A 27,731-nucleotide genomic window follows, 5' to 3' on the forward strand; every position below is an offset into this window, starting at 1 on the left:
CTGTATACATATATATATATATATTATCTGAATTCAGATAATTTACATATAGGTTTATTACATGTGGCTCCCACATCACTGTAGCATCCAAGTGCCTCAAAATCTTCAGTGTACAGATGCACGTAGCACCTCTGTAATGCAGGGAAGTACCCCTGTCCCTATTTTGCATACAGGGCACTGAGGCACAAAAAGTGTAGAAGATTGCCCAACACCACTTACGTAATCTGTGGTGGAGCACAGAAATGACTTCAGACATCCCAAATCCTAGTCTATCATCCTAACAATTGGACCACTCTTCAACTTCCTCTAAAGATGCCTGTTGCTACACTGTAGTTTATCATGATGTGATTGAAATCTTGTATTTTTTTTTTCTGTTACCAGGTTTCAATTATTAATTCTACAGACTTGACATTCATTCAGAATTTCACTGGTGAACAGGTAAAGTAAAAACACCTAAATAATAAAATATTCCCTCTCTAAATAATGTCATTATACCCACAGTATTATCATATTTACTCAAATTCGAGATGAGGTTTCTTTCCCCATTCAGCATGGGGAGAAAAAAGAAACCATCTTAGAGTTGAGTATGGTCCAAGCAGAGAGCTGCAGTGGCTCTGGTCCCCTGGCCTGACCCTAGCTCCAGCCTGGGGAGTGCAGGCATGGGGGAAGCAAGTAGTGAAGGAGAGGTGCAGGGAGCAAGGGGCAGCCTGCCTGCCCCTCCAGCCACCTCCCTCCCTGCCATAGCACTGGGAGGGATGAATTTAAGATGACCCTTCAATAATTAAGTTTTATACATGAAAAATAATAACAAATTTATAATTTTCCATGTATAGAATCTAATTACTGGGGGGTTGTCTTACATTCAAATCCATTTTGGATTTGGGTAAATATGGTACAGTGTAAAGTGTATGTTACAAAATATTTTCTACCTTTCAGAATTATTATCCAGAAGTTTGTCAGATTAAAAAAAAAAAAAGTTTTTATTGAGTAGAAGATCTTAAATTTCATGTTGCTTTTTGCTTACAGATGGCATCTTACTTTGGGTATACTGTTGCAGTATCTGATGTTAACAATGACGGGTAGGTTACCCAGTGCACCACAAACCCACTGAAATTCAATATAATTGAGTGTTTAACATTTTACCTGAATTTTCAAAAAAGACACAATATTTTTTAATATTTTGGGTGACGGGGGGGAAAAAATTAAAAAAATCATGATAATTCTTTGAGGGCCTGAAAGCCAAAACAGAAATATAATATCTATTGAGCTCAAGTTTTTAAGCACCTTCTCTGCCAAAATGTCTGTCACTTCTGCATTGAACTTCTCTTCTCCTCTAGTTGTAAGTGTTCAGTTTTCCTCTCAGCTTTGTTTCTCTCTCTCCTTCTCATTTTTTTAAATTGGCCTACAGTGTTGACTGAATAAGTTTTAGAGAAAAATTGTAAAAACAGTTTACTGCAAGGTAAAAAATGTTAGCGCTTTTACTGAATGCCAGCTGCCTCACAGTAACCACTTACATGCATGTATTTACTTTGTAATAAATGGAAATTAAATTGCTGTAGCTTTGCCTTCAGCGAAAGAGGAGTACGTTACCATGATTTATCTTCTGTTTGGCTACTTAGCCCAGGGTAGGAGAATACACACAAGTGGTTGCTGCTAAACTTTGATAAAGGCCTTTACCCCTTCTCCTGTGTAGTAAGTCATTTGCATGGCCATGTCCATTCTAGAGACTTTCTTATTGATCACTGAGAAGATGTGCTTGGGACAGTAAGGGCAATACTATCTCCTAGGATTCAAAAAGGCAAAGCTATTAGAAAGAGATGGGTAAAAGTTAAAAGCAGTACTGTGTATTCTGCCCTTCTGAAAAGCAGAAGTCTGCTTTGCATCAAACAGATCAGCCAGAACCACACCAGCAACCTCAGTTACTCGGGTGGCACTCCCTTCAAAAGGTCCACAGCTTGTTGGCCCCTGAAAGCTCTGTACAACGGGGCAATGTTCCATGGCTGTTTTAAGAGGCCAACCTGAAGAGCAATGCCTCTTGAGCTCAAAATAATGCCTTCATGACAGGGATTTTAGGCCTTAGTCCAGCAAAGCACTTTAGCAATGTCGACAATAATTTTGTGAATAGTACTATTAAGTGTTGTTATTGGGGCCTTATTGAGTGAATATTAGCATTAGTTGCTTCTGAAGGATGTAAAGATTGCTACTGTCTAGAGCTCTGGAGTTTTCCTGTGCTCTGGTGTTATTTCAGGGTTATAATTAGGTCTGTAAGTATTTGGCTATTGCAGAATATCTGATTTTTCTACTTTTCATTTGGTGTTTAAACACCAAAAGATATTCAGTATTCTCCATACAGGGAATGACCCTCAAAAGGATTACAGAGGTAATAAAAGGAGAGGCAGGAGGTCATGAGGCATTGAAAGAGTCATTGTAACTTCTAAAATAAGAAAATAACATTTCCAGTGTAAGTTTGAGATAATTAAAAATTTCAAAATATGAGGTTAAATGTAGCAACTATAGTATACATTTTTTCTACCCTTCAGAGTAAATATGACCTTGTAAAAAGTAATAACACTTTTTTGTCCTTGAATAAAAGGTCTTCAACATTGAAAGAATTGAAAACCACTATACTAAATCATAAGAAGCGCTTTATGGAGCTTCCCTTACTGAACCAAACTACTTCCTGCACAGGTTATTTTCTGCAAATCTTTCTGCATGGGAGATCTCTCAAATCTTTTCAAGCTCTTCTTTGTGCCTTTAATTCCAGTGTCAACAATATAATCAAACTGCTTTGGAGGCTTGTGTGGTCTCTCTTTCTATATCTGAAAGGAAATTTAGTGACTCTCCAAGATCTAACGATTCAACAGAAAGCAAAACATAAAGGCACTCCACTTGAAAATACGCCTGCTTGCAGGCCAGTAAGATGAATTGCACATATACTAATAGAAATATATCTCTAAAGGTGAGACTAAGGGCAAGAGCAGACAAAATGTTTACAGTGGTGCAGTTGTCAAAACACAGATTTAAAAAAAAAAAAGCAGTGGGAAGTTAACACAGACACCTAATTTAGGATAATTTAGCCGCATATACTGAACAAATACACCTGAGAGAGTCAAAGCTAAAACTCTGCTTTAAGTTACACTGGTTTAGATGCCATCTATCCATGTTCATTTTGGGGGAGCACTTCGAAGGCAAACAAGCTAATACCTGCTCACCTGCTGCTTGAAGGTGAGGAGATGGAATAGCTGCTTACTTCATGCAGCTACCCAAGGATAGTTGCACATCTGACTTATTCTTGGTCCCAGTATATAAAACTGATTAAAATTATATTGATATGTGTTCATTTATCTATGCCCTAAGTTTGACCCAAAAAAGCTGAGAGAAAAGGCCACTTAAAAGCAAGGAGAAAAGCTGTTAAATAGCTGGGGATCAAAGAAGGGTGGAGGTATCAGAAGCAGATTGTCTGACAGGGTCTGAAATCTAGTTTTTTATCCAGCTGAAAAGATGAATAGGGTCATCACTTTTATTTTAAATTTCCAGGATAGACCCTTTTGTTTTCAAAACAAGCTAAGGAGGCAACTTTGAACCTAAACAGTTGGGTGAAATCTTTCATATTGAAGTCTGCAAGTGTTTCACGGACATGGCAGGGAACAAGGAAAAATGTTTTTTTTTGTCTGCCCTAAATTGCCCAACACTCTTAAAAAAAGATCAAGTAACAACTTCCATTTTGTAATAAATGTATGGACAACATTCTTATTTAGGAGAAGGAAGAGTTTTTTCATTTTAAGCCAAAACTCATGTGTACAATAAAAACAGTAAAATAAAATGTTTACCAGTCTTTCTTTGTACTATACAAAAGCTTCACATAGTTGCACTTCGACCTGTTGACACTTCCCATACTCCTGCTGTTTATTACTCAGCAGGGTACAAAGGAATTGAATAAAATTCCAGCAGGTGGTCAGCTTGTGCTTTATACCACTTTTTGATTAGTAAGGAAGCAGTAATGGCTATAGAAACCTTTATGTGATGGAACAAACAAACACTTTGATTTATGTTAACTACAACATGATGGTGTAGGGCTGAAATAAATCTAATTGAAACTGATTAACGTACCACTACATATTGAGCTACAAATATGAGTATATGCTGCTATTAGTAAGCTTTGTGCTTTTTTTTTTTACTCCTGATGCCTTTTAAAAGGCATAATGTAAGCTTGAACTTAGCTTGGCATCCATAGTTTGTAAAATTGCAACTTGTGCAAAACCTAACAGTGACTAAAAAGCTTCCATAACTAAGAAGGATAATGTCAATCACACAGCCAAATAAATGATTCACCTACAGTATGCATTAGACATTAGAAGGCAATATCCTGGAAAATTAACCAAACGATAAAGCAAACCAAACCAGGTTTCACTACTTTTTATTTTGCACTTTGAGAGAAATGCAAATAAAAAGTAAACGAAGATCATAAAAGATGACAGGTAAATTGGGGGCTAGGTCTTGGCAGGAAACATGTCAGGGACATGAAGACAGGAAAGCTGAGTGCTCAGGGGATTCCAGGTTGCTTTGTTGGCTGTGGGCAACCAAGGACAGGCTGCAATAATTTGTGTGATTGCTCTGCCCCCACACTTAGCAGCCCAGACCCAGGAGAATGCAAAGACAATAAGAAGCCCCAATGAGCCCCTTTTCCATGGACTGCATGTTGTACACAGTGCTCTTACATGTTTCAGGGAACTCATGGACAGGATTCTATGGGAAACCAGTCTGAAGGACAGAAAGAGTCCAAGACAGCTGGCAATACTTTAAAGTAGCCTTACTGAGAGTGTAGCAACAAACCATCCCAATGTGCAGAAAGACATACAAGTGTGGCAGAAGACCAGCTTGGCTTAGCAGGGAAATTTTCCGTAAACTAAGTCACAAAAAAGGAAGCTTATAAGGAGTGGAAACTTGGACAAATAAATAGGGAGGAGTATAAGAGTATTCTCAGTCATGCAGGGATGAAATCAGGAGGGCCAAAGCACTACTGGAGTTGCAGCTAGCAAGGAACATGAAAAGTAACAAGGGTTTCTACAAGTATGTCAGTAGCAAAAGGAGGATCAGGGAAAGTGTGGGTCCCATACTGAATGGGGGAGACAACCTTGTGACAGAGGATGCAGAAAAGGCTAAAGTACTTAATGCCATTTTTGCCTCAGTCTTCACAGGTAAGGTCTGCTCCCAGACTACTGCACCAGGCAGCACAGTTTGGGGAGGAGGTGAGCAGCCAACAGTGGCAAAAGAACAGGTTAGGGACTATTTAGAAAAGCTGGACATATGCAAGTCCATGGGGCCAGATGGGATGCACCTGAGGGTGCTGAGGGAGTTGGCTGATAAGATTGCAGAGCCACTGGCCATCCCCTTTGAAAACTCATGGTGATTAGGAGAGGTATTGCCTGATTGGAAAAAGGCAAACATAGTGCCCATATTTAAGAAAGAGACAAAGGAGGATCTAGGGAACTACAGACCAGTCAGCCTCACCTGATTCCCTGGAAAAATTATGGAACAGATCCTCAAGGAACCCATTTCTAAAAACTTGGAGGAAAAAGAAGGTGATTAGATACAGTCAACATGGGTTCACCAAAGGCAAGTCATGCCTGACCAACCTGATACCTTCTTTGGTAAGGTGACTGGCTCTGTGGATGCAGGAAGACCAGTAGATGCGATATACCTTGATTATAGCAAGGCTTTTGATACAATCTCCCACAACATTCTGGCAGGCAAGCTAAGGAAGTATGGGCTGGGTGAATGGATTGTAAGGTTGATAGAAAACTGTCTGGAGCATCAGGCTCAGAGGATAGTAATCAATGTCTAGTTGGCAGCTGGTATAGAGTGGAGTGCCCTAGGGGTCATTCCTGGGGCTGGTTTTGTTTAATGCCTTCATCAACAATCTGGAAGATGGCAATGAGTTCACCCTCAGAAGGTTTGCAGATGACACCAAGCTGGAGGGAGTAGTCAATATGCTGGAGGGTAGAGCTAGGATTCAGAGTGACCTAGACAAATTGGAGGATTGGGCTAAAAGAAATCTCATGAGGTTCAACAAAGACAAGTTCAAAGTCTGGCATTTAGGAAGAAACAGTCTTATGCATCAGTGCAGGCTGGGGGATGACTTCCTGGGCAGCAGCTCTGCAGAAAAGGACCTAGGGATTACAGCAGACAATAAAATGAATATGAGCCAACACTGTGCCCTTGTTGCAAAGAAGGCCAACTGCATACTGGGCTGCATCGGTAGGAGTGTTGCCAGCAGGTCGAGGGAAGTGATTCTTTCCCTCTATTCAGCACTGATGAGGCCACATCTGGAGTACTGTGTTCAGTTTTGGGCCCCCAACTACAGAAAGGATGTGGACAAATTGGAGAGAGTCCAGCAGAGGGCAACAAAAATGGTGAGGGGCCTGGGAGATGTGACTTCTGAGGAAAGACTGAGGGAACTGGGCTCATTTAGTCTAGAAAAGAAGAGACAGAGGGGACTTGATAGCAGCCTTCAACTACCTGAAGGGGTGTTCGAAGGAGGGTGAAGCTAGACTGTTCTCAGTGGTGGCAGATGACAGAACAAGGAGCAATGGTCTCAAGTTGCAGCAAGGGAAAATTAGGTTAGCTATTAGGAAGATTTTTGTCACTCGGAGGGTAGTAAAACACTGGAACAGGTTGCCAGAGCGGTTGTTGTATCTCCATCCTTGGAGGTTCTTAAGACCCGGCTAGATGAAGCTTTAGCTAGGATGTTCTCGTTGGGGATGGTCCTGCCTTGAGCAGGGGGTTGGACCAGATGATCTCCTGAGGTCTCTTCCAACCGTAATTTTCTAGGATTCTATTTTTTTTCCATATAAACAGTTTTCTGTTCCCTAACAACCAACACTGTAAGGGTAGGATTTTACTAGTGCCAATGGGTATTCATGAACAGAGTAAGGGTCACAGGATGACTAACTTTTACACTTAAAGCACTTGTGTAAAAGGGGTTGTCTTGCGGTTAAGGCACTAGACTGAAATTTAGGTAATCTAAACTTAATTCCTGACCTCAGTGTTGGTTTCTGGTGTATTAATTGGCAAGTCCCTGGGAATCAGTTTTTCCAAGGTATTTTAGGTACCCATCTAATCCCATTGATTTGTTAGTGTTGTTGTAAATCTCACAAGTGAGGTTCTGAAGCTTTCATTTCCTAAATACCTTAAAAGCCTGTTTTTCAGCCTCTTTTCCTTAACTTCCCATTTGTAAAATACTTAATTGCCCTCCCTGTTTATTTCCCTTTTCTATACAGATTTTAAGATCTTTTGGAGCAGGGACTTAAAACTTTAAGGACAGACTCGAAGAAGTAGAACTATTTAGTTTGGAGAAGAGAAGACTGAGGAGGGATTCAACAGTAGTCTTCAAATGCCTGGAGAGTAGTTATATAGAGGGTGAACATCGATTATTCTTTACGTCTGTAAAGGACAGAAAGAGAAGGTGGTCTTTAAATTGTTTAGATTGGATATTAAGAAGAGCTTTCTCAATACAAGGGTGGCTAAGTATTGGAACATGCAACTCAGAAGTTGTGGAAGCTCCATCCTTGAACATTTTTAAGAACAGGTTAGACAAACACTTGACTGGGATGGTTTTTAATCAGAGACTATCCTGTCTTGAACAGGGACTTATATTAGATGACCTCCTGATATTCCTTCCAGCCCTACTGTTCTGTGATTCTCTGGTAAAGTTAATATGCAAAGCATGCTATAATGGTAAATAATGAGATCAGTTTGTAAAATAAAGCACTGATGTTATTTGAATAACATTTTCTCTTTTGACAGCATCTGTTGCATGTCAAAGACTTCGGGTAACTGTCTGTTCAGAAAGTTAACATCTTCCATAAATAGAGAGAGATTTTTTTGATGTTTAACATGGAAAGAAAAACACATTTTAAATTCTCATTCAGCATCTGCTTTTTTCTTTTTTGTAAGATGTCTGCACCAAGGGGTGGTAACTGACTTTTGAAAATGAAGAACTACATTTAAAATTATTTTACATTTTAAATTATTCTTTCCCTTGCAGCAAAATGCTATAGAATTTAATAAAAAATAACATTCCTGTACAGTTTGTGAAGCAATTTATAAAATTAAACAAATCTATAGGATTCTTCTACACCTGCAGAAGAGATTATAGATCTGTATTGCCTTTCTATACAACTATTGGTTTTATTGCCTGTTAAAATCAATTGGATTTTTCCATTATACTTAAAAAGAATATGTAGTATGGGTTTGCCAGTTTCATTGATTGCTGTTAAGGCTTTTGAGAGATCATTTCAGGTTCAAGGTAGAAAAAGTTTTGCTGTCAATTGAATTAGGACAAGAAAATACAAGCTTCACCAAAATTAAGTATATTAGAGTCAAGTAGTAATCCTTTACAGTAACTAAGATTTTTCGTATCACAAGCCTCATCCGCTATCCACTAAAAGTTCCTTGGCAAGCCCACTTTTGTGAACTTTGGATCAGGTTTCATATCCTCATTTGATATGAATGTTGTATATCTTTGATTTGCATATTGTGAGGCTAGTTCTGTTGCTCTCAATTCTCCCAGAATCATACTCACTTTTGTTTTCCATTTTTAAGTAGGAAATCTTTTTGTTGGTTATATTAAAATATCATAGCCATACTTTTTGTATTTAGAGCAGTAAGATAGGGAAGACATTTCAGTTGGTATCTTCCTTTGTATTGATTCTGGATTCTTTCCTCTGAGAACTTCATCCAAAAAAGCATATCATTCGAAGAAAAAACGTGTGCCAGAGTATGTATTCTGGACTGAGGCCTCAGTCTCCCAGTTTCATGATTTCTATCACTGATTGTACATTAGTTGCTGCTCTAGCTTCACAAAAGTTAGTCTGCTTCTAAAGCTTGTTATTTTTGTTCTATTCATCATAAGCTTCTTTGTACTTGAAAAATATGCAGGCTATATTGTATAATGTTCTGTATTTTTAGCGGATAAAACAATTTTCCCAAAAAAGAATGTCTAAAATGTCTAGCATGTCTAAAATTAAGGCATCTTCTTCAATAAAGCTATCTAATGAAAAACAATTGAAATCATTGTAATAAGTTGTTTAAAATTTAATGAACTTTATATTATTTTTTTCCCCACAAGGCTATCTTTGGGGAGAAGGTAATTTATACATCAGAAAATATAGTAATTTGTCTCATTGGCAGTGTTTTTAGGACCTGTCTGAGTGTCAATAAGCCAAATTCTATGGCTATAATTTAGCAAAATCCCTGTTGACTATGTACTAATGCTAACTGGTATTTTTGGCTTTTCAGTGTTCTCACTGTAGCAGTTCTTTGTATTGATAACTGAACATTTTCTGAATTTTCCATTGACATTGATTTTGGTTTTATTTCTCCAGTTTAGATGACATCTTAGTTGGGGCCCCTCTATTTATGGAGCGGGAATTTGAAAGTAAGCCTAAGGAAGTAGGGCAAGTTTACCTGTACCTGCAGGAAAGTGCCTTCTACTTCCAAGATGCACAGATATTGTCAGGCACCGACATGTTTGGTAGATTTGGCAGTGCCATTGCTCATCTCGGAGATCTCAATCAGGATGGCTATAATGGTAACTTCTCTCTATATTATATATTGTTGCAAACAAATTGTCTATGTACTAAATTCAGTAATAGATTGCATCTGGAGACTCCTTTTTTACAGTCCTTTCTGAGAACAGAAGAAAGGCTACTTGGAGAAAAAGCCAAATAAATAATATACAGCTACAGGTTTGTTTTTCTACAACACATCCACTTCTTAACACAAACATCTAGTATTGAAAGTGATGAGAATCTTTCACTCATGAAAGGAAAATTAAAGGTTCACCTTTGCAAATCACATCCAGCTGAATTCAGTACTGTAGCTGCCCAGGTACTGCTCAGCTCCCCCTGCCTCCAGCAGCTCCTTTTCCTCCTCTTCCTGCCTCTGCTGTGTCACTCCAGGCAGCAGATAGTGTGGGGAAGGGCAGTGGCTGTGGGGATGCATGCTGGGCATCACGTGCCCAGGCAGGCAGGGAGAAGCTGCAGCTGGGTGACTCCTGCCCCAGTGTGTGGGGCTCCAGCTCCAGTTCCCGGCCCCCTTCCACCTACTCAGCTGTCTGCAAGTGGCTGCTCATTGCAGTGAGCTCAGTGCTGGAGTAGCGACCAGCACTACAGGGGTGGCTACACCCCTTGCTCTGTCTCCTTCCTTCCTCTGAGAGTAGACTCTGCTGTGGAAGTCTGTCATATAACAATCATCCCTACCCTCTCCCTTCCTCTTTGTGCCCTTTGTGCACAGTGGCATTTCCCACCCCATCCCCTACTATTTGCTCCCTCCCCTGACTGCTGCTGATGTCCTCACTGTTCTTGGTTGACCCAGGGAAGGAGGCTCTGAAGCTGCTTGTGTCCCATTCCAGTCAGGCTGCATGTGGAGCCAGGCTCAGCTGGAGATGGCAACACCATTAGTAGGCAGGTTCCCTTCCTCCATGCTTGCTCCTGGGCTGGCAGAGAACACCCACAAGGACTGGGCACACAGGGGGAACTTGTCTGCTTCTGCTGCTGTCCCAAGCTGATCCTGGCTTCCTGCAGTGCCTGGTTGGAGTGGGCAGGAATGGCCTTGGGGCACCTGGAGATAGTAGCAGTGGTGGGTAGAGGAGGAGAGGGGAGGGGAGGGGAAGGGAGGTGCTACTGAGCATGGAGGGGAAACAAGGGGGGAAATCTTATCCAATTCAGGGACTTCAAAAAAAGTCCTAGGCTGCTGCTCCCATGTTGAGTTGACTGAAAGGGGGGTGGCATCCCTACCCCTGCACCCACTCTCATTCTGCCCCATGATCCTTAAAATGTTTTTCAAAAAAAGCCTGGGTATCTATGTTTTTTTGGTAGGTTGAAGAAATACATTGAAGAAAATAAACATTGCTTTGTGATGCCTATTTTCATTTTGGGTGCCTTAAAGCCTTCAACACTTGCACCCCCCCTCCCTTTCCCCCTTTGTCCCAGCTATTGTACATTATTTCCTCCACATGCTGGCTAAGGTTTTTAAAATAGATTCCTGACTTTTCGGTCCCAGCTTGAAACATAGAAAAAAGGCTGATTGTTAGAGGGCTGGTATTTGGAACATAAGGTCCCTTAAAAGCAATTTGAATTGGGCATCAAAAGTCACTAAAGAATTTGATAACCTTGGCCCCTTTCTTTTGGCAGGTAAATTCAGATAGTTTACTTAGTTATCTTGGCTGTTGGTTGATTTTTGTGGCTAACCATTAGCAAGGGAGAGTTTGTAATATATAACAAGCAAAAATTATAAACAACACATGGCCCCAGAGCAATTAGTAGTATAAACTCACTTTCAGAAATCTGCTATTTTCATGAACTGTTCCATCTTATTCTTATAGTTTGTGATAGCTTTGAGTGAATTATAGCTGTGTGTTCCCTGTGGGACTTCCTCTTATTTTACATTTTTTTCCTTTCCAGGATCCTCCTCAACAGCTTTATTTTCTATCTGCTTGTATTTTATTGTTGGTGATGGAAACAATGGAAATATTTTCCTTTTCATTGTAAGGTGTTTTACTTATCACCAATCGAAACCAATCTGATAGTATTGTTTCACTGTGTACCAGTTTTTTCTTCTGCATGCTACAGTGGTGGCTGTTCAACAATGCATTCATGGATTTTTATTTTTATTTTTTTGGAAAAGGGACAAATCACAAAACAGAATTACTTAAAGTTCTTCTGTTAATTATGTGATAGAAGAAATCAGGGAACATCTCACAGTGCTTGCTGAAATAGATTATTGTTACATTAGCAATTAATTTGGTCTCAGTTTATTACATTTTAATGAGTTGCCCTGAAAACATGGAACTCCCCCCATCTTCCCCCCCCCGCCCCAAGTTAAAAAACAGGGTATGGATTGTCTGTCTACTGCAATGTGAGCACCTTGACATTTGAAAATAAACTTTTTACAATCCAAAGGTCTCAAAGTTTGAAATGTTAAAGAGGTATTTAACACTTTTGTTTTTACATATTGGTAGATATAGTACCAAAAAGAAAAACAATTAAACCTCAGCTCTTAATGCACAATATGGGCCTGTGGGTTGTATCGTTCCGTAGGAAATAGTTTAGCCTTTTGTTATATTTAGTTGGCTTTCTTTCTCAATTGCAGACATTGCAATCGGTGCACCATTTGCTGGAGAAGACAGGGGAGGCAAAGTACTTGTCTACAATGGACACAGTAATGGGTTAAATGCTAAGCCTTCCCAGGTTCTAAGTGGATTCTGGGCCTCACAGTCCATGCCTGCGGGATTTGGCTTTACCCTAAGAGGAGACTCAGATGTAGACAAGAATGATTACCCAGGTAAGATTTTTCCATAAGAAAGGGAATTTCATACCTCGATTCTCTGGAAAATGCATCATGCCTAAGCTATTCCTTTTGGAAGGCAGAGGTCAAACTAAAGAATAGACAGGTTTTTTGTGTAGTTCTAGCATTGCTTTCCTGAGAATTTAAAGTCAGACAAAACAAATACTCCTTTTCCTGGCAAGAGAGATCATCAGAAATGCAAGAAGGACTTAAATTGTTACATTAACATAACACATGTTACATTTACAACAAAAAGCTTAACCCTTTTGCCCACTCAAAATCTGAATACATGGTTTTATTTAGCTTGTAAGGCCTTCTTCATCCTAACTTTTTTTTTTAAATTGAAACCATGTCATATTAAAAGAGATGACACTGACTTGATTGTATTGCTAGTTATTTCCTTGAATCCTTGTTTTCAGAAAAGATGCTGAAGTATATAGATTCCTAATTGTTTTGTTTTCATTACAAAAAGCAGAGACAATGCAGAGTCACATATTGAGTCACAAATTTTAATTTAGGTCTTTCATGCCCTTATTTGCACTCATCCCTGTAGACTTCTCTTATAGTTTGTTTTTAATTTTTCATTAACAATGAATAGTTCACTGAGGCTTGTTTTATTTATCAAGATTGCACAATTCTTGCAAGCTTTTATTTTTGTTTATACTTTAATTAATTTATTTACTGGAATCTTTCCAGTTTGGAGCAGCGTTTCAACAGCATATGCTGCCTAAAGCTAAGTACACTTTTGATTAAAGTACACTTTAATCAAAAAGCCTGAGGCTGAATCAGTTCAATCTTCGCTGGTTAGTCTAAGCTGTGTAGATTGAACTGATAAGCAAGTGAACAGACATTCACTTTTAATTCCAGAAATGCAGCCACATGCCTGCAGTGGCCCAGGCTGGAAGCCGGGGTCGCTAGAACATGTCTCCCTTTTCAGCTGGAGCAGACAGCTTGGGCCTAGGATAGCACACCCACCCTGTAAGGGGGAGCTTGTGGGAGAGGTGCAAAACCTCCTGGGATGCTGTGGGACTGTGAGTTAACTTGAATCTGGAGGGGATTTGGGACAGAAGTTCAGTAAACTGATTTAATTTAAATCAGCTAAGTCTGATACTATATCCACCCAGGTTTATCTTAAACCAGTTTTGGCCATTTTGAAAGTAGTTTATGTACACTGAGCTTCTGTTGTGTTACAGATTTGAACTGGCTTCCAGTCACTTATACTGCTTCATATATAATTTCTGTCCCTAACCTAAATGTACAACATCATTTTAATTAGATTCCTTTCACTCTTTCTTCTGGGGTCAGGTATATGCAAAAATATATTACCCCTCCTTGTCAGGACTGAACAACCCAGTAACATTTGTAACATACTCAGTATACTTGTCTTGGTAATGTGCCTTACTGTAGTAATGCTCTCAAAGGGTATGGACAAATGTACATTTTAGCTACTTCAAAAGCTAAAAAGGGACAAATCACAAAACAGAATTACTTAAAGATCTTTTGCTAATTATGTGATAGAAGAAATCAGGGAATACCTCACAGGGGTTGGGGAGCTGCTGCTGAGGAAGGGACATCAGCAATTACTGTGCACCTGTTACACCTGTGTGATTCTTCAGTGATGCAGGTTATCTAAATTACCCTAACTTTGACTTTGAAGGAAGCAGGATTAAAGTTAGAGCAGTTTTTGCTACATTTGCATGGCTACAGCATCATGCAAATATAACAGTTGTATCATAACAGCTTGTATCAATATCCTTAAGGTGCAGATAGAAATTAAATTTGCCATGCAGTCTGCCCCTTTAAAGTGCTCTAAAGCTGTGCCCGACCAGGAGAGTATAGTTGCAGAGTGCTCCAATAGTATGACAAATTAGCCCTCACTGTATAAGTGTTCAAGTGAAGGTTGTCTCAGGATGGGAAGGTGAGAAGGCAGGAGAGGGAGGTCTGTTCTGGGGTCTGTCCCCTATCTCATGGATTACAGCTTGCCCCAGCTCCAGACCATACTGCTACTGCCGCTAGATCTGAGCCCCACCCCCAGAGCAGCTCCCCACCCAGCTGTGTACCAGCACTGCTGGGGCCGGTCTCCATGGAAACTCTGGCCCTGTGCTGTCATGGGCCCACCACTCCTGAGGTCTCCATGGAAACTGGCCACAGTGATGTGGGCGGGGGCTTCTGGGAAATGTAGTCTGGCTGCTGGCCAGATCCTCCATTTTGACCACCCATGGTGTATACCCTACTACAGAGGTTGGGAAAGTCAGGTGCAACTAATGCCCTGCCTCTTCTGGGCATGTGGTGGGCTTGGTGCAGGAGCGTGCCGAGTTTAAAATAAAGTGCTGGAGGGGTTTTGTTCAGTTTTGTTCCCCACATCTGCAGGCAGCCAAAAACATCTGAAGTAGACTGTAGCCTACAAAAGTTCATGCCTCTTAACACATTTATGGTGCCACCCTGCTCTGCCTTCTGCCTATACTAGCAGTTTACATTTGAAGACCTGCTATAAAGTTATTTTTCTTATATTGCCTTCATTATCAGCTAGCAAAATTAGTTCCCTGAGAATTTTTCATAAGTTTCATGGTCATTTAAGTTAAAAAATGATGACTCAAGTGAGGGAAAGCCGAGTAACTGAGAATGGAAAGAATAGTTTGTCATTGTTCCAATTTTTATTTATGTTTGGTTAACACTCATTCATCTGCAGTGACTAATGAGCTCTTTGGGGACAAATAAGGTTGTAATTTAAGTCCCAGCACCATGAGCATTCTCCAAAACATCCAAGAGACCCTCCAGCAAAATTGGGGAAGAACAGATTGAATTTTATTAGTACGTATTAAGGGGTATGAATCCAAAAAGATGACAAAGCCAGTAGGGAAATACAGATTGTCCAAGTGAGGGACTAACATAAGAGGGATGGGGGTGAGGAAAGGAATGCAACTATGTTACAGAAAATACAATGTTAGCCAACTAAGCCTGGGGGTGGGGGAGAGAGATGGGGGAAGGAGAGGAAGGGGGTTCATGACGCTGAGAGAGAAAGAAGATAGATGCACACAAAGCCATACAATGGTCCACAATGGTAGAGGCAGTAGGTTGAAGAAAATTTTCTCAGTCCATATGGAGTCTCATTGCGGGGGTCCTCTTTGGGTGGAGCAGGGTGGTCCGTTGCTGAAGATTCTTGTCGAAGTGAAGTCCGTCAAGTGCAGAGGGAGATTCAGGCAGTCCCCTCTGGGTCCGGTCCGGTGGCGGTTGGTCTGGTGGTGTTGACGTACTGGCAGTGGCCCGTGATGTGCTCCATGTAGATGTCATGGGGCTATTACATTCCTGCCATTTCTAGGGTTAAAACACATGCACACTCCCCAAGAAAACCCAAAAAAAAAGGCTTTCAAGTATTTCTTCAGGTCTTCTTTAAACAGCCTATGGAAACAAGAAGAATATACACTGAATAGAAAATACCTAGATGATTCAAAAGCAGGTTAGGCAGCATACATTGAATCTTCCCCAGGACGTCTCATGCATGAGCTGCTGACAGCAATCCATTAAAAATAGTTTTTTAGATATTTCCTGTCATTTTAGGGTTTGTGCCCCTCCTGGCCTGCTCTTTGCAAGGTGTTTTTACCATGTGATTATTTGGGATTGAGTTGGTTTTGTTATATGGGTGAGCAGTTTTAAGAAAATTGTCTTCCAGTAGCTGTGTTTACCATGGCCAGTGTCTTCCTTGGCCCTTCAGTCAGACATCTGGACTGACAGTGTCACCAGCTCCACCTACCAGGAAGAGATGGAGCAAAAATAATTGTTAATTAAGAAACCAGCTCAAATGCTATCCCCTCAGTTTAGAAAGACCAACAGTGTTGTGATATATGACAATAACAGGTTACCTAGAATGGTTGTAGAATCTCCATCCCTGAATATTTTCAAGACCAGGTTAGACAGACACTTGACTGGAATGATCCTGCCTTGAGCAGGCGGCTGGATTAGATAACCTCATGAGGTCCCTTCCTGTGCTATTTTTATATGTACCTAATTTTCCACTGCAATGGAGTACCTTTCTGGGAGAAAGAGGGAAAGGAACTAAAATGGAAGAAGATGGCTGGGATAAATACCTTACCCAGTCAGCAACTTTTTCTATCATACAGCTCTTTTCCACTCTGTAATCAAAAGTCCTGATAGGGAGTAGAAGGACAAGGGAAAAGACGATGGAATTGGAAGTGCTTAAAGTATGCCAGGTCACAGTGAGTCACTGACCTGGGAAACAATTTCTGAAAAGTTAGGTGTGTCACTGAGGGGAGTGTGTCATACTTCTAGCTGTCTGAGGTTTTTAATTATCTGCCTTTTGGGGAACAGAAGCCCTGCCATAGAGTTTCATCTGTCCGCTCCGAGCATGTCTACACCACGCTTCTCATGTGTTCAAGGAGCAATGCCACCAAATGTTTCCCACCCAGTCATTCCTAACTGTACATACCAAATCCAGAAAACCTGTGATGAGGTGACTCTCACGCACACTAGAGACTGAGGCATTGAGCACCTGTGGGAGAATGCTGTTAGAGCAGTGTCACTGCCACATTTCTTGCTTTGGCAAATGGGAGCCAGTCAGGGTATGTTCATGGGTGTTCCTTTGAAGACCCACTAGGAGCATAATGTAGACATAAGCTTAGGCATCAACAGTGCTTTCACAGGAGGGAAGATAAGAGTGTGGGAGCAGAAAAAGTCTAATACTTGAGACTGCTGCACTCCTGACTCTCTTCTCTATCTCTCTATCCCTGTAGCAGTGGCCTGGAAAGAGAAAGAGGACCCAGCTACAGCCCCCTTGAATGCCTTAGTAAAAGGGCAGTGGAGAATCCCATGAACTATAAGAGGAGCATGGGTGAGATTGAGGAGGTGTGGAACAGACATGTTATCTTAAATAATAGGGAAGTAAAGGGGCCAGAAGGAATGTGGGCAGATGTAGGAGTGATGATAAAATTCCTCCTCCTCTTCCCATATACACACTGCTTTAGAGACCACTTTAAGCACTGCCAGTATTTTTGTGTAATGGGTAATGGTGTTTGGCTAAAGCAAAACCCTTCAAGGGAGGGTTCTGCCAATTCATGGAGGAGGAGGTGAAAGGTTGACAGTAGTGTAGTATGGTTAAGAAGTACCTGTTCCTCTAACCAGTAACACGTAAAGGAATGAAAAATCTAGAGTAAGGATTGCACTCATGCCTCTGGAACAACTCTGAGATGCTTTAACTACTCAGTCACCCAATATCTATTAGTGAAGACTGCTTGTGGTTAAAATCCCTACATTACATCTCAGCCATAACTTTTAAATATTCCTTATATAATATCAGGAAAAGTTAATTTTCTTTGCAGAAAAGACAAAGATTAAAGGAAGCATATGCTTAAAACAAAACAAAAACTCATTTATTGGTACATGCAAATTTGTGTAGGACAAATATTTAGGATACTTTTTTGTAAGGGGAAGAAAGACAAAGAAAGACATGCACCCCAAGCCATTTAAGGTGTATTATGTCACCGTATTTCCTACAGCAGCTGGAATTAATGTGCAATACACTGCTGAGGCATGCAAACACTGACACCATTAAAGCGGTGCAAAAGCATTTAGCCCGCTTTAAAGTGTTGTGCACATATGCCTCTCGTTTCATCTACACACAGCTAGAGAGATCTGACTGGACAGCTCCATGCTGTCAGGTGGGGAAAGCAGAACAGATTGAAACTGGGTGAAACGAACAGATAGAAACTTCCTTATAATGGTCCTTATTAGCCACCTTTTTTTGCTGTGTTTTTGTCTGGGTGATGTAGAGACAAATTCTAAGCTTAGTATATATTGGCTTCGTTCAGTATTGCTACTCTATATTTAAACCAGTGTAGTTGAGGAGTGGGTATAGGGGATGGAGCTGGGCTGGGTTGGAATATCAGGGAATATCTGCTATTAAATAAGAAAAAACAGCAAAAGTTTAATTGAAAATAAAATTAAATATAGAAGAGAACTGTAGAGAAGAGAGTCCTGAAGGAACTATTGGTGAAGTTGTGTGGCCCAAAACTCAAAGCCTAGAAGTCTAAACAGCTTTAAGAGCAGAAAGAGGTAGTTCGCCTGAAGTCAGGCAGAAGTCAGGGTAGATTTTCGCATTATAGACTAGCCAATTAGAGATGCATAAGTGCTGTCATGCAGAAGACTTACCTCATCAGATGCTATGAATGGGCTGCAGGAAGCAGAACTTCTAAATAGAAAAACACTGATTATAATGTAAAGGATAGGGGGCAGGAAAGAAGGGTACTGCAGGGAGACCCTATACTTATAAACAAATGGCACTACTATGGGCATAAGTATGACTTCTCAATATACCAATATATTTATAGACTTTCAAGACTTTATATTTATAGACTGTATATTTATAGATAATATGCCAATATACAGACTTTAAAGTCTGCTTCCTTCACAGCTGCCCCCTCATCCTCTTGATATACCTAAAGTATACTGACATCTTCATTTTTTGGACACACAGGAAGGAATCTCTAGAGAAATTCTACTGTGACTTTGACAAATTCTACCCCTCTGTCAAACTGACTCTGGTAATTCATTTCTTAGACACCACTGTGAAAACTTGCAACGGCCACATTACCAGCAGATTGTATCAGAAGCCAAACGACCACTACCGCCATCCAACAGCTTTCACCCTAAGAACACCACTAGATCCATCGTCTACAATAGATCCTTCTTGGCATGGCAAGAGATGCAATGTTAGGATCTGGCATAAAATTCCTCAGATCCCAACTGCACCCCTGCTGAGCTTCCCCCAACCTGATGCAGCAGATCAAGCCAGGGCTGGTTCTGTCCCAGACCCAGGACTGCCCCCAGACCTCCTCAGATTCCAGATTAAGAACTACTGGGGCAAGGCCAAACAATCAGCTGATTGTCAGACTGGCCCTAGCAATCCTAGGTGGGTTCAAGACTCTGGGCTGTCAGGGCTGAGTCTGACAATCAGCTGATTAGCAGCCCAGTTGCATGCATGGCTGTTAGAAGTCCTGGGGAACTGGGATCCTGGGATCGGAAAGCCTCTTCCTACTCCCAGGGGCTTTAGACAAGGCAAGAAAGGCTTTTAGGCTCAAAGGTTGCCAAACGAGGGCAGCCCATCATTTTTTGGGGCCCCCTGCAAGATATAATTTTGGGGTCCTCTGACATGAAGAAGGCAGGGGCAAGCAACTGGATATGAATCCGGTGGCAACGTGGAGTGTTCACAGCCGCAGGGAACCCCTTGGCTGTGGGGCCCCCCATGGCAACAGGTTCCGCAGGATAGGACGGGCCGGCCCTGTTGCTAGATCTCCCGTGTTCGGAGCCCCTCAGCTCCCCCTGCAATTCATTTTCCCAGCAGCTGATTTTCAACACTGGAACTATGGCTGTCTCAGCCCTGATGCTAACACCTGATCTTTACACACACACACACACACACACACAGTCTTTAAAGTCTATAAATATATTGGTATATTGAGAAGTCATACTAATGCCCATAGTAGTGTCATTTGTTTATAAGTATAGGGTCTCCCTGCAGTACCCTTCTTTCCTGCCCCCTACCCTTTACATTATAATCAGTGTTTTTCTATTTAGAAGCTCTGCTTCCTGCAGCCCATTCATATGCTGATACTGACAATTAGTTGATTTCCAGCATCAGCATGGAGATGGTACATGTTGACATGGCACAATACAAATGAGCCACAAAAATGTTCCACTTTTTTGTGGAATAACTTTGTGGCTGGTTTGCCATCTTACAGTGCCATTAATCAGCTGAACATGTAGCACTGTTACTATTTATGTTGCAATTAACATGAATTGCACCATAGCTGCAATGTGTCAGGGGTGTCAGATATAGCAGCCTCCTTGGGGCAGTACTCTGTGACTTGTGGCACTGCCAAGAATCCCTACTGTACCCCATGCAGAGCCCTGCCTCAGCGCAAACACCCTGACCTTGGGTCCTTTTCCCTCTCACAACCTCTGTACTAGAATGTATGAGAGGGTTCTCAGGGGGAGAGCTGACTAAAAATGGGCTTTTATGCCTCCGCCCTTAATCTGTTCTGACATTTTATGTGTCATAAAGATGGAAGGACAGCGATGAGGTTTCACCCTAGGTCTGAATTCTGAATTATGGTATATTTCTTTTTTTTTTTAAAGAGTAACTCAGTTTTGTCAGAATCAAGAGAAATTCATAAGCGTGTTTAACAGAAAATTAATTTGTTTTCCTTTGGTTCTGGGCAGCTGTTCAAGGTTGATCCCTGTTGAGCACTCAGGATTATCGAGGGTAGTAGTGCTGTGCATCCAACTGGTTCATCTATCACTGTACAACTTGAGCACTTTGCATCTGCATGGTTTCTACCTTCACATTACAATGCATGCTCAGTCATTTGACAGCTCCTTGTAGCTGAGCAAATAGCTTATAATGAACAATTTATTTAGCCAGTTTGGCTTCCTTCCTTTTCATGGCTTATCTTCCAGCAGACTGATTTCTTCAAGTGTATTTGTCATCCAGAATTATTTAACCACTTTTTTTCTAACAAAGCAAATGGATTTTGAGCAGCTCCCTGTTTCTATTCATTATTCAAACTCCACTGATAAATTATAATTGCAGAAATCAATTACGCAATATTGTTTCTGTGTTTGAATACTTATGGCAGTAATCCTTATTAACCTTGATAATCTCATGCAGCCTGGGAGGCTCAAATTTCTGTTCCAAATTACCCCAGCTTGAGCAATGATTCTGCTTAAATTTACTGCTGTTTTGTGCTGGCACATTTATGTTGAACCTGATTGGCACAGAGACGAAGGTGGGAAGGGGGAGGTGTAGCAAACAGTTTTATGGTAACTACAGCCTTCCCTTGTCCAGCGGTTGCTCTAAAGACTGACACATGATTAAACAACTGTCTCTGGAAATGTTTTAAGAGGGGTGTGTATGTGATAATCAGGAATTTTTTTCCTTAGAATTCAATAATCCAGTCTAATCATAGGTTTGCAGTAGCTCCATCTGCTAAGTGTGTTAACTAGAACAGCAGGAAGAAAAACCTCAAGTTTCTTTGAGGCAACGATTCCAAAGTTTCTGAATGTTAAATCTAGAAGCAACGATTTAGCATTCAGTGGAAAAAAGCAGGCAGTATTCCAGTAAAAGCACTGCATCATAACCTAGTGATGATTATATTATGAAGTCAGTTCAGGAGATTTATAGATGAAAAAAAACATGAAAAGCTGCATCTGCTTTGAGAATTGCTTAGTGTATGAGTGAGAGCAGGGGAGAGAGTCTCTCAACCAGCGGAGCAAAGTGAAGGTGTTTACACCAGATAATTGGCTTGTCATCATGCATTTGCTTGATTGTTGCATTTTCAAATGTATCATTTTGTGGCAGTCTGATTTTTTTAATAATGAATGTTTTATAGTTTCATAGTTGGTAGGGTCAGAAGGGACCTAAGCAGATCATCTAGTCCGACCCCCTGCCACAGGCAGGAAAGGATGCTGAGGTCAAATGACCCCAGCTAGGTGGCTGTCTAGCCTCCTTTTGGAGGCCCCCAGGGTAGGGGCAAGCACCACTTCCCTTAGAAGTTGGTTCCAGCTCCTAGCTGCCCTGACGCTGAAGTAGTGCCTCCTGATATCTAGCCTGAATCTACTCTCAGTCAACTTATGGCCGTTGTTCCTTGTTACTCCCAGTAGTGCTCGGGGGAACAGGGACTCTCCCATTGCCTGCTGGTCCACCTTGGCCAGTTTATAGGTTGCCACCAGATCCCCTCTCAGCCTTCTCTTGTGGGGGCTGAACAAGTTCAGGTCCCATAGCTTCTCCTTGTAGAGCTTGCCCTGCTGCCCCCTAATCATGCAAGTGGCCCTCCTCTGGACCCTCTCGATGCTGGCCACATCCATCCTGAAGTGTGATGCCCAGAACTGGACACAGTACTCCGACTGTGGCCCGACCAATGTCGCATAGAGGGGGAGGATCACCTCCTTGGACCTGCTCGTGATGCACGACAAGGTGCGGTTAGCCTTCCTGACCACGTCCCCACATTGGTGGCCCATGTTCATCTTGGAATCAATAGTGATTCCAAGATCCTTCTCCGCCTCTTTGCTGAAGAGAAGGGAGTTCCCAGCCGGTAGGTATGCTGCTGGTTCTTCCTCCCCAGCTGCAACACCTTGCACTTGTCCATATTGAAACCCATCCTATTCTCATCCGCCCACCTCTGTAACTTGTCGAGATCTAGTTGTAGCCTGTCCGTCTCTTCTAGCGTGCTCACTTCTCCCCACATCTTAGTGTCATCCATGAATTTGAACAAGGTGCTTTTCACCCCCTCATCCAAATCGCCAATGAAGATGTTGAACAGTGCAGGCCCGAGGACCGAGCCCTGGGGAACCCCACTGCCCACATCTCTCAAGGTCGAAAATGACCCGTCCACCACCACTCTCTGGGTGCGGCCCTCCAGCCAATTTGTGACCCATCTGACTCTGTAGGTGTCAACACCACAGACGCCTAATTTTCTAATAAGGATGAAGTGAGAGACAGTGTCGAAGGCCTTCCTAAAGTCCAGGAAGACTACACCCCCCGCGACACCTGCGTCCAAGGCTTTTGTGACCTGGTCATAGAAGGCCACCAGGTTGGTCTGACAGGACCTACCTCTAATGAACTTGTGATAAACTCCCCTGCTGGCCCCTTGCAGATGTGCTCCTGGATAATTTTCTCAAAGAGAAAATATATGTCTGCTCTACAAGTATATCTTCAGAAACACTTTTCCAATTTTGGCGGAGGGGTAGTGTGGGGGTTAATGAACATGATAAGATCATATGCTCAATTAAGGATAAGAGGGACAGGGTGTAAATATGTAAGTGGAGGATAAGGAGGAGGAGAATATATATATCTAAATATATTTATCGTCTACTGAACATATGATCTCATCATGTTCACTAACCCCACCCCCCACCCCCATTTTGAATATATAAATGTAATTTCAGAAAATGGGAATCATTAAAGTGGTGAACTTTAGTGATCCACTTAGAGTGGTTTTGTATCATAATGAAAAGAACACAGCAACAGACCACCAGGAAGTCAGGGCAGGGGGTTAATTTCAACTGAGAGAGAAAATAGCAGTGTTATCAGCCCAATCCAGTGGTCGTTACTGTTAAGAGGGTTGCTGTAAGGAGGCTGAAGGAAGGAAAAGGCAGACAAGGTTCTTTGGGTAAATCTGATATATTTTATTAGACCTACTAAAATATCAGATTTACCCAAATAACCTTGTCTGCCTATGTCCTTAGACTAATGGGGCTACAACCTACACCCCTGAAGGAAGGAAAAGGAAGTTTTCCCTCAGAGAAGAGCGCCAGGCTCTTGTGAGTCAGGAGAAAGATAAGGGTTATCTCTAGATAAGGACTCAGGTTTTTAACTGTGGTTGGCTGAAAAGGGTAGGTCTCCAGCTTTTCTTATGGCCAGGCCTCTACTTGTAGGCTCTTTACAAGAACTTTGGTCAATATCCATGATGAGGATGTTCAGTTATTCAGTTTTTCTCCCTCTTAATATTTTCCATTTTTTAACACCTATATTTTCATAAGATCCCAAAGTACTTTGCAATTGCTCTATATACTGTGTCATTACAAGGCAGTTAAACTGACAGAACACACATATATATTTCCTAACTTTTGGCAAAATACTCATATAGGTTTAGGAAGTGGCAGAAGTGGCAGAGCCTTAAAGCAAACATTTTTACCTCTGCATCTTGATCTGTAGGATTGTGCTGAGGGTTGACTTAACCTTTGGTTAACTTGCTCCCATTAATGTCTTAAGCAGAGACTGAGTCAATTCTATATGGTTTTTCCAAAATGCATAGCTAATTTTTTTGCTATTTTTTGATCATCTTAACCCCTCAAAGCATCAGATGAGGCAACTGATTGCAACCATTTTATTTGGCACTTCTGGATAGAGTCAAACAAAGCAGGATTTTCTAAGAACATAACACTTTGTCACATGCCACTTTGTGTTGTCAAGATGCATAATTGTCAAAGTTGTGATAGGCTGGATCTTGTACAGAGTAGAAGGAGATATGATAAAGAAGGCATGAGGAAGTAATAAAAATGTTCATCTTGATCTGAAGATGAGCATTGCCTAAGGAGGTTGGAGATGGATTTGTGCTTATTTCTGTGGCATGAGTGAAGGGTCAGTCAGCACGGTTGCACAGGCTATGAAAAGTTTCTGCCTTTCTGCACATGTGCCATCAGGTCCTACACATGCAGGTGGTTAAGGAGTCAGGCAGAAGGGCAAGCTTATTTTTCTAAGCCCACTTTGCCTTCCTCTACAATGTGTTGTTGCTGCCTGTTTATCTAGTGATCCCGTCATGTACCTCAGCAGATGGGCTTTCCCTGTGTAACGTGGTTCTCACCAAGCTGCATTCATCCCATGGCTGCAATAGGGCAGAACTATTTCCATTCACATTGCTGCCAGTTGGGACACAGAATCCTCTTTGCAGAAAACTGAAGGATTTCTCCTTTCCCAGACTCCTTACTGCCTGAGAGGAAATGCCTGCTCTGGCTGAAGGGTCTCTTGGAAACAGTATAGACTAGAGGTGATGAAACATTTTGCTCAGTGGGCCACACTGGCAGATCCCGGTCCAGCTGCAGGCTAGATCCAGCCAGTGTTCCTGCTTCAGCACCCAGGCAGGCGCAGTGGGCACCATCTGACTGTGGAGGGGAGCAGGGGGTGGGCTGTCCCCAACACAGCCCTGCAGGAGAAAGGAGCTTGATCCAGCCCCATGGAGAAGGAAGGGGGCATGGTTAGACCCCAACCTGGCCCCACAGAGAAGGAAGGGGGTTTGGCTCAACCCTGCTGGGGAGAGGGGCAAGGCCAGGCCCCAACCAAGTCTCGCAGAGAAGGAGAGGGGCTTGGCCCAACTCCATGGGGAGGGAATGGGGAATGGACTGGCCCCAACTCATGTACGGAGGGAAGGGAGCATGGCCCTGCCCCAATCAAAATGGGGGAGGGCATGACCCAGCCCCACAGGGAAAGGGGGTATAGCTTGGCTCCAAGTGAACATGCAGGAATGGGGTTTGCAGATGGGGGGCGGAGGGGGAATGGGGACAGTTAGTATTATGTACTAATAGCCACTGTTTCCCCACTGCCAATTTTTTTGATCCCTGGGGAGCCCCACAGGCCAGATGCAGTAGCTCCATGAGCCGCATTTGGCCCATGGGCCAGAGATTGAGCACCCCTGGTATAGACAAAGTGGCAACCTGGCACTACTTACTAATCCTGCAAGGTACCACCCTGCTCTTCCTTAATTCTGTAAAAGAAAGATCTCTATTCATCCTGAAAACATGAAACTGTGAAAGGGAGAGGAGAGAAGGACATTTGGAGTCTGAGTCGTAGGCAGCTGTTTTCTTAAATCAGGGCCATAGTAACTTGAATTTGTGAAAAAGAAAATAAAGCCCAACAAATGTAAAGATGAAGCTTTCTGTTCCAGCTCATGAATGTTTTTCTTCAGGCTTTATTTGGAAGAGATTCAGACGGTTAGTTAAGATCTTTTCTTCTTTTTTTTTTTTACTTTGGACATTCCAAATGCCTTGTTCAATGTTTATTTTTCAGCTAGTAACCCTTGCATCAGGGACACATCATATGTAGTAATAAAAAAGCACTGAATAAAGACAAGCCCTATCTATTTTTAGGAGAAGAAAGTTGCCAGACATTAGATAATTTGGACATCTTGCACAGTTTTCACAGAAATGATTAACAGCCATTCCCTCACAAAACACAAAAAAACTTAACCTTTGCTTATAACTTATTGTACATCTGAAATAATGTACATCATTCAAAACTCTCTCTTCAAAACTCATACATTTGGAACCTTCTCTTGAGATCCTCAAACCAACTCCCATCAAAATCAAAAGGCGCTTTCCATTTGGGTTACCATAGGCGTTGGATTGGACAGTGAAACAGAGCAGTGAAACTACTACATTACAATAAACTAAACACAGGAATAGCGCTATCCTTGCTGAGCGTCCCAGTAAATATCTCATTGGACTGAACAGTGGCCTCTTCTTTATAACCTTATTGTAGATGATATGCATCTCCCATCAATCAAAAGATATTTTACTATTTTTCTTTTCACAGTTACAAACTTGAAAGAGCAAGGTTTTTTGGAGCAGGGACAAGCTCGACACAGCACAGGTGCTGAATTGCATGTCAGGGAGCCAGGTTTAGATTCCAAATCAGAACGGGATGAAGATAACTCCCCAGCCCTCAGTATGCTCCCAAATGGTGACTGTATGGCACTGCCTCTGTGGGATGGCCCTCTTCCTTGGCAATGGCTCAGCCTTTGGTTGAAGTAATAGTACAAAGTCCCCCACACAAATGTACTCTGTTGGCTTGATTGCTTCTAGCTGGAGACACAACCACTTTCTTTCCTAGAACCCTGCTTGACAACTACTTCTTTGGGGTCTTTTTTAACACAATCCCCTCACAGCTCTCTTTCGGTGACTTGGGTGGGCTCTCTCGAGCATCAGGTCTTGGAACTGACACCTCACCGAGATGACTAAAACAGTTCATATGAGACCTTGTTGCAGATTCAGGCAGGCATCTTTTTATCAAACACATGGGTAATGCTTTACAGTTTTTATTTGTAACTGTGGTGACTGAGAGGCCTCTTTCTTTTTTTTTTTTAATAAAAGGTTAAATAATAAGAGCATGTGAGTCCAGAAACTGGAGGTTCGGGCATACACCTATTGCATCTATGTGTTAAATAATTTTCCTCAAACCTGCGCTACCTAGTCCTAATATAAAGTAGAGTGATATCTTACATGTTATAACTTAAATAGTTGCTGTAAAAGTGCCCTTAGGCTGGTAGAGGATAAACATAGCAGAAATCCTTTTTACCTGACTTTTGCTGTCTGCCTGTGATATAAGATATATAGGGGATGTTCATTAGATATATAGGGAGTAAAAGGAAGGCCCAGGGTGGAATAGGACCTCTACTAAATGGGCATAAGCAATTGTGACAGAAAGGGGGGACAAGGCTGAACTCCTCAATGAGTTCTTTGCCTCAGTGTTCCTAAGTGAGGGGCAAGACAAGGCTCTCACTGGGATGGTAGAGAGGCAGCAGCAGGACGCCAGACTACCAAGCATAGACCCTGAGATGGTGCAGAGTCACTTGGAGGAACTGGATGCCTTTAAGTTGGCAGGCCCGGGTGAGCTCCATTCAAGGGTACTGAAGGCACGGGCTGACGTCATTGCGCAGCCACTGGCAGAAATATTTGAACGCTCGTGGCGCACAGGCCAAGTCCCGGAGGACTGGAAAAGGGCCAATGTGGTCCCCATTTTCAAGAAGGGGAGGAAGGAGGTCCCAGGCAACTATAGGCCAGTCAGTCTCACCTCCATCCTAGGCAAAGTCTTTGAAAAA

General features: G+C 41.9%; 1 protein-coding gene across 1 annotated transcript in view; it reads left to right on the forward strand.

Annotated features, from left to right (window-relative positions):
- Positions 1 to 27,731, forward strand: part of ITGA8 (integrin subunit alpha 8) — a 174,471-nt gene that overhangs the window by 29,880 nt on the left and 116,860 nt on the right. The window contains 4 exon segments of the mRNA XM_006031697.3: positions 382 to 438; positions 1,027 to 1,079; positions 9,387 to 9,592; positions 12,154 to 12,345. Of these exon segments, the coding sequence (XP_006031759.2) occupies positions 382 to 438; positions 1,027 to 1,079; positions 9,387 to 9,592; positions 12,154 to 12,345 (508 nt within the window).

This window comes from Alligator sinensis, unplaced genomic scaffold, assembly GCF_000455745.1.
Source record: "Alligator sinensis unplaced genomic scaffold, ASM45574v1 scaffold114_1, whole genome shotgun sequence".
Taxonomy (NCBI): domain Eukaryota; kingdom Metazoa; phylum Chordata; order Crocodylia; family Alligatoridae; genus Alligator; species Alligator sinensis.